Genomic DNA, 7,883 nt, shown 5'->3' on the forward strand with positions numbered 1-7,883 from the left:
ACAACTGTGACTATTTGAAATCACAGAGGGGTAGCCAGGTAATCCTTTTTGCTGAATGCTCGGAGAGATCTTCGCATATACATCCACCTTTGTTTTGCTGGTTCGTAGCTGCAGCAGGAGAGATTCACCCCTCCTTGTCCCCGCTCCCCCCCAGTGACGAGGTCCTGGCTCTCACACACGCACCACGCTAGACTTGTCTGCGACTTTGCATGGCAAGATGTGCTGCCGAGGTGTACTGCCTATTCTGCGAGCCACGCTGGCCACCAAGGAAATGAATTTAAAATTCCAGGACTGCTTCCATACCTGGAGAACAGCAGAGGTGAAAGTGATGGCCGGACTGGACACACTGAGGGATTGTGGGACACGTCAGGAGGCCAATAAAATCGCATTTAATAACACTCCCTCTACACAAGCCTAAGGTCAATCTTGGAAATTCGATTTTGGCGTTATTCCTCGTGAAAAGCAGGAGTACAAAAGTTGATCTTAGACCCCTTAAAATCGATGTAATGAGCCTTGGAGTGAAGTCTGAGGCTTTATAAAAATCGACCCAAGTTGCTCCAATTCAAATTAATCTCCTAGTGTAGACCAAATCTTAGTCTGTAACTTCAAAAACATCAAAGCCCTGTGCTACTTAGTGACTAACAAATGTATTAAGTCAGGAGCTTTCATGGGGAAAAGTAAATGAAAAATAAAAACAAATTTGTTAGTCTCTAAGGTGCCACAGGATTGCTTGTTGTATTTAAAATCGGTCAAAGCAACAGCTTCAAAATAGCCCTTATGGGATGTCTTTGAGGTTTTGAGTATCAGCAGGGTAGCAGTGTTAGTCTGTATCTGTGAAAACAACGAGAAGTCCTGGGGCACCTTTACAGGCGAACAGATTTTTTTGGAGCATAAGCTTTCGTGGGCAAAGACCCGCTTCATCAGATGCATGAAGTCAAGTGTCGTAGACTACGTGCATCTGATGAAGAGGTCTTTGCCCATAAAAGCTTATGCTCCAAAAAAATCTTCTAGCCTATGAGGTGTCACAGGACTCCTTGTTGGTTTTGGGTGCTGCAATCAGGAACCACCCCCGCCTTCCTTCTCACACAGCACCCTTTCTCCCTTGAATGCATCACTACTGTGAGAAGGAGAAAGTTGCAACCTCCGAGCAAACCATGTCCAACCTGCTGAAAAACATTCCCAAGGGGCAACCAGCCAGACAGCTGTGTGTGGCACACTGGTGCCACTTCTCTGCACCATTTCATGCTGGGCACGGGCTCCTGGTGCCCTGGGTTGTACTCCTGGGTTGTACACCGTTGTAACAGGCATTAGCCAAAGCCTGTGGTACAGATGTGGCCACGGACACGGACAGGAGGCCCGAAAGGTGGAAAAGCAAGACAGCCGAGCAGCAGCCGGTGAGCACGGCGCAGAACGTGGAAAAAGCTAGAGAGCGCACTGTGGGCTCAGTTATTGTGGGGCAGCTGGCTTAGGATCCAGTTTTGTTCACGTGCACAAAAAGTTACTTGAGTAAGAGTGCAGCTGGGGGGGGTGTCCTTAAGTAAAAGTCACTAGTGTCCCTCTGGAAAACTACTTGAGTAAATGTACACCCCCATGCATAAGCGCACATGTACAAACACGCTCGTATCTTTATTGTACTCAAGTACGCAAAATGAAAGCAGCTGCACTTGTACTCAAGTAATTTTGGGGTACTTTTTCCACCTCTGTTAAGGGGTCTCCCTGTGTTCCATCTGGAACGTGCCCTGAGCTTTGACCAGCGGCTCAGGTCTAAAGGAGGTAAAGAAATTGACATTTCTACCACCATGCCACAGAACTGGGGTAGGCTGAGCCCCGGGGCCCTTTCAATGGTGCAGCTCTTCCCATTTCACGGGTATTTTTTTCCTCCCAGAAGACAACCATAACTTAATCACCGCTTGAGCACCTTTCTGGTGAGCTAACTGGCAAGATGCCTGGTGGGTAACTAACCATGGCAATTCCACGTTGGGAGCGTCTATTCAAACTGAAGTTGGAGTCGTTTACAAACCCCCCACGCTTACTGGACAACAGGAGTGCCAATCTTAGCAACAGAGACCAAAAGAGCTCGCTGCATTTAGCCTAAATTGCCAGACATCAACACCCGGCAGGGAGAAAAGTAAAGCTGTAGAAGAGGGGTTAGCAACCCCTGGAATGAGTGCCAAGAGCATGCAAGGCAGGAGCTCAGCCCCACCCTCCTCCCCCATGCACCCGGGAGCTTGCTTATTCGCCTGGGGATGGAAAAAAAAGACCAGCCAATTATACCAACCATCCCCTAAATGGTAAAGCTCTGCATCTTCATTTATTGATTCAGCGGCACTCAGACCATACAGAGAGGTCAAATTTCGGCACTCTGCCTGGGAAAGATTGCTGACCCCTGCTGTAGAATAAGGTGGGCCCAAGACCCAATTAGCCATGGAGAATTTTGAGAGTGGCTATTAACCAGGAATAGTGCGAGGTACTGAAGCAGCCTTCCCAGAAGAGAAGCAGACGGCCTGTCTGGTTGGATCAGTTTCTCAAACTGACAAGGGCTGGGTTTGCTGACCCAAAAACCAGGCACCTCAAGGAGCCCCGGAGCTTGTAACCTGTACCTGTGTCCTCCCTATTTTTTGGCATCTGGAAAAAATAAAAGCCAGGACTTGCCCAGGAGGGGGAAAGAGTTTTTTTATTTCCTTGGTTTTCAGTGTCAACTTTCTCAGCAGGAGAGGTTGGGGGATTACTTATAAACAAAGGGAGAAGGGAAAAACCAAATACTAACTATTTTAAAAGGAAAAAATCATTTCAGATTGGCGATCTGGCACTGCACGTTGGATTCCCCATTCGGACGAGGGATAAGGAGGCCCGGTCCACGCAAAACCTGAGACTTGCTCTCTGCCCCACTCTGGCTCTGGCGTCTGTGTCCGCTCCCCTCAGCACCAGCCCCATCTCCCTTGTGCAGCTGACCAAAGCCGTCGCTGCCCTGCACTCCTGTGAACACCACAGCAAGCTGATGTGCATGGCCTGGCATTCATGAGATCCTGTAATAACAAGCCCTAGTGGCAGCAGCCAAGTGTCCAGCAGTGACCTCACAACTGCAAACTAGTGCCATGTATATGAGAGACCCCACAACAACAAGCTGATGGGTGTGGCCCAGCACTGATAAGACCCTACAATAACAAGCCAGCATATGCAGCCTAGCATCCAGGAGCGACCTGACAATTGCAACCTGATAGGTGCAGCCCAGTGTTTATGAGAGACCCTACAATAATAACCAGCATCTGCAGCACAGATGTTTCCCTGTGGTAGTAAAATGGCAAGGTCTGCACGCGACCCTACAATAACTAGGGTGACCCGTGGCATACAAGAGAGATCCTACAATAAACAAAGGGTGTGGAGCACACAACCAAGAGACCCTACAATAACACACCAGCGTGCAAGGGGAGAGAAGCATCTTTGCAAGGACTTAGCTGGTTGAAAGGGCATGAGCAAGGTGGGGGAGGGGCACATGAGTGACACCCCTACATCCTGCAAAGGCTTTTGCTTCAAACTCAATTACTAGCACACCTGCACTCAAGGCTTAGGAGTGACAGAGAGGGCTAGAGCTGTGCCCTCAGGCTTGCTGGTTCTCCAGTTGCCAGCACAGACCAGGATATGTGTGTATATGTGAGGAGGTCTTGGCCATTGCTCAAGTTTTGGTGTTAGCAGTGGGATATCAGCTGATGCTTCCGCACAGGCTGGATGGCAACTCAGCAGCTGTCTGCCTTGGTTGGTGTTGCATTGTGGTGCCAGAAAGTGTATGTATGTAGGATCCTTCCAGTCCAGTTGGGCCTGGGTCTGTATGTTAAAGGTCCCACCATGTCTCTGGGACCACCTTTGGCCTTGGCCTTAGAACTCCCTTCATGGCTCAAATTTTCTACTTTCACTACAAGACAGCCTCAGAAACTGGTAACCACAGCACCACTGAGTCACTGGGGCCAGCCCCACAGCTGGGGTCCATCAGCCACAGCATCACTGGAGCCAGCCCCCCAGCTGGGGTGAACTGATGAGTGATGGTCCCAACAGGGGGTCACAGACGAAAGATGGGGCACATGGGCAAAACCACTGAGCAGAGCAATGCGGAAGGAATAGCATCCAAGAGACGCTGTGGTCCTCAGTGTATGGAAACCCCTGGGGGGATGCTGGGTGGTACAGGCCAGGGCAGTGCTAGGGCCCCTCTGGCTCCAGAGACCCCTACTGGGGACGCCGGGTGGTACAGGCTGGGACAGTGCTAGGGCCCCTCTGGGTCCAGAGACCCCTAGTGGGGTTGTCGAGGGGTGCAAGACAGGGGCCATCAGTAGCCTCAGTGCAGAATCCCTAGGTACATTCACTCTAAGTGACCACTGGCTCTTCTGCCTGTTGGAGGAGAGGGCAGGGCGAAATACCCCCCCAGCTAACTAACCTGGGGCACCCAGCAGCCTGAGCACTTTCAAAAGACCCTACAATAACAGGCTGGCCTGCACCATCCCAGTGCCCTCTGACAGTAATTCTCTGTGTGTTCCCCACCTTGTCAGGGACAGTACAATGACAAGCCAGTGTAGGTGAGGAGACCCTACAATAACAAACCAGCATGTACGACAAGACCCTTGAATAACAAACCATTGGGTGCAAGCCAGCACTAATTCAGTACGACTGCCTTGTGCTGTCCAGGCTCAGGAGTAACCCTAAAGTAACAGACTGCCACTTGGCACCAGCGTTCCCTGTAAGCCAAGCGCGTGGGCCCACAGCCAGTCAGGAGAGATTCAGGAGCCACCCAGCTGATTAGCAGAGCAGCACATCGGCACATGCCCTGGGGCCCATACCAAAATGTACTCCTCCCTGGATGGAACACAGTTAGAGGGCACATGGCTTGTAACTAGACCCTACAATAACAAACCAGCGCATGTGCAGAGACCCTATAACAACAGACCCATCTGTGCACTCCAGCACTTGTGAGTGACCCTACAATAACAAACCAGGACATGCCAAGAGACTCTACAATAACCGACCAACCTGTGCAGCCCAGCCCTTGCAAATGACCCTACAAAAATAAGCCCTCACATAGCGAGAGACCCTACAACAACAGGCCGATCTGTGCAACCCAGCACTTACGGGTGACCCTACAATAACAAGCCGGCCCATTGCTAGCTCAGCCAGAGAGGTGGAGGCGGGGACCAGGTGAGGCCGCCATTGGCCCCGGCCAGCTAGTCAATGCCGCGGTGCAGTTTGAGGTGGCGGGAGAGGTTGCTGAAGGTGATGAAGCCCTTGTGGCAGACACTGCACTGGAAGGGGCGGTCCCCGCTGTGCAGCAGCCGGTGTCGCTTCAGGTAGCACTCGTGCCGGAAGAACTTGCCGCACTCAGCGCACTGGTAGGGCTTCTCGCCCGTGTGCACCAGCACGTGCCGGTCCAGGTCCCGTGGGCTGCGGAAGAACTTCTCACACTCTGTGCATTTGTACAGCTTCTTGCCCGGCCGGGGGGGGAAAGCCCGGAGCTCCAGCCGCGGCAGCAGGTGGCGCTCGAGCTCCCCGCTGGATGGGGGCACTGGCCCAGCTGCTGCGGGCGAGGGCGTGCCCTCTGAGGGCAGCAGCATAGCATGGCTCAGCTGGTGGGCCTCCAAGGGCGGCAGGGCCCTGAAGCCCAAGCCACAGATGCCGCAAGCGAAAGAGGCCTCCCCCGTGTGGGCAGCCAGGTGGGCGGCCAGGGCGCCAGCGTTGGCAAAGAAGGTACCGCACTCACATTGGTACAGACTGTCCAGGGGGCGGGTGCCCTGGGGCTTACAAGCCGGGCAGCCCGGCGCCTGGGGTTCCCGCTGCTCCGGTGCCCCCTTGCCCGCACAGCCCTGGCAAGGCAGCAGCAGCGGCCGGTCCTTGGCGTGGGTGAGTTTGTGGCGTTCCAGCAGGGAGGGGGCATTAAAGTCCCGCTCGCAGTCAGGGCACTTGAAGGGCTTGATGTCGGTATGGGCTAACCAGTGCTTCCTCAGCTCGGGCGCCAGCCGGAAGCGGCGCCCGCAGGCCCCGCAACCATAGGGGGCAGCCCGCCCCTGGCCGCACAGGCGCTCCAGGCAGCGGGGGGCCCCAGGCGGCTCGGGGGCGCCCCCTCCAGGCGGCAGGCGGTGCTGGCGCTTGAGGTGGCGGCCCAGGCTGCTGCGGGAGGAGAAGCGGAGCTCGCAGACGTGGCAGCAGTAGGGTTTCTCGCCCGTGTGCACCACCTGGTGGTGAAGGAGGCCGGTGGAGTCACGGAAGCCCTTGGGGCAGACGGTGCAGCGGTAGGGGCGCTCGCCCGTGTGGCTGCGGATGTGGTTAACCAGGTTGAAGGAGTGCTTGAAGCTTTTGCTGCAGTGAGGGCACTGGAAGGGTTTGAGCTCTGTGTGCCGGGCGAAGTGGCGCCGCAGGTCCGAGCGGTACCGGAAGCTCTTGTCGCACTCGGAGCAGTGGAAGGGTACGCGGGTGCCCACCCCATTGTCTGTCAGCGGGGCCGGGGCTGGCCCATCAGGGCCATCCTCTGGGTCCAAGCACAGCACCACACGCTCGAGGGCAGGGGGTGCCCGGCCAGGAGGCTCCCCAGGCTCCTCGGCCCAGTTGGTGCCCAACCCCTCAGGCAGATCAGTGCCATAGTGCTCCATTGCAGCCAGGTCCCATGGACACCTCTAGGAATCACAAACAGGAGCCTGAGTCAGCGATGCCCCCTCTAGCAGGCGTTGGGTCTGATCCGGCCTCAGACTCAGGGGGCCTGTCCCCTGCAGGGGCTGCGGGCTGTGATCCACCCCCAGGATGGGGACTGGCTGGCTCAGGGGGCGGGAAAGGGGACCTGTCTCCCCTGGGAGTGCTGGCCCCAATCCGGCTGCAGGGCAGGTACTAGCTGGCTCGGGGAAGGGGGAAGAAATGGGACAGGAGCCCACTCCCCCTGAGGGTGCTGTGCCCGATCCAGCCCAGGGCAGGTACTAACCGGCTCAGGGGGATGGGGTGGGAGAAGAAATAAGGCAGGAGCCTGCTCCCCCCGAGGGTGCTGGCCCGGATCCAGCCCCAGGACGGGGCCTGGCTGGCTCGGGGTCGGTGGAGGGGGTCCGTCTCCCCCAGGGGTGCTGGCCCCGATCCGGCCCGGGGCAGGACCTGGCTGGCGCAGGTGCTGGTGCTGGTAGCTGCCCACGGGCGGTTGTGAACCCTCCCGCCTCGCTCAGCCCGAGCCCCTGCCCGGGTCGCAAGGGAGCGGAGTAGGGGCAAAGCCGCAGCTCCGGTGGGGGCGCCACGGGCCGGGGCGGGGCAGGACGCCTGGGTTCTCTCCCCGGCTCGGCGGGGGCAGTGGGGTCCAGTGGTCGGTCCCGGCTCCCAGCGAGCGGGGAGAGAACCCAGGCGTCCGGCTCTAACCACTACCCGCCACTGCCCCCCCCGGCCGGGGGTTCCCTGCCCCCACCCCGTACTCACAGCTCCCCCGGGCGCCGACAGTTTGGCAGCCGGGTCTCGTCACTTCCGCCCGCGGGGGGTCGCGGCTGCCCGGCCCGCGGGAATGGCGGGGGGGCAGCGTGTGCCCCGCGTCGTCCCCTCGCCCCCACCCCCTCAGCGCCCTGATTGGACACAGCCCCCGTTAGCCTCACTTCCTGCACAGACGGGATCCCACCCGCCATCTTGGCTATGGGCAAAGGGGTGAAGGGGAGGGCAGGACAGGCGCCATCTTGCTTGTGGGCAAGGAGGGGCCGTGCAGTTAGAGAGGGGCCATCTTGAGTGAGGGCAAGGGAAGGCGAGCTGGGTAGGGAGACACCTTTGCTGTGGGCAAAGGGTTGGGTAGGGAAGCAAAGCACTCAAAGAGGCTCCCCTTGTGGGCCAAACGTGGGGCCAGCAGAGGGAAGCCATATTGGCATTCCCTGCCCCATTGAGCCATCCAG

At 57.0% G+C, this 7,883-nt stretch overlaps 1 protein-coding gene across 1 annotated transcript; it reads right to left on the reverse strand.

Moving 5' to 3' along the window:
- Window positions 1-1,933: 1,933 nt before the first annotated feature.
- FIZ1 (FLT3 interacting zinc finger 1) lies at window positions 1,934-7,518 on the reverse strand. Its single transcript, XM_075015901.1, has 2 exons — window positions 7,426-7,518; window positions 1,934-6,650 (listed from the first exon to the last, which is right to left on the reverse strand). Exon 2 carries the CDS (start codon window positions 6,624-6,626, stop codon window positions 5,208-5,210), a length of 1,419 nt encoding a protein of 472 aa, XP_074872002.1. The 5' UTR covers window positions 6,627-6,650; window positions 7,426-7,518; the 3' UTR covers window positions 1,934-5,207.
- Window positions 7,519-7,883: the final 365 nt, after the last annotated feature.

Source organism: Carettochelys insculpta, chromosome 22 (genome assembly GCF_033958435.1).
Source record: "Carettochelys insculpta isolate YL-2023 chromosome 22, ASM3395843v1, whole genome shotgun sequence".
Taxonomy (NCBI): domain Eukaryota; kingdom Metazoa; phylum Chordata; order Testudines; family Carettochelyidae; genus Carettochelys; species Carettochelys insculpta.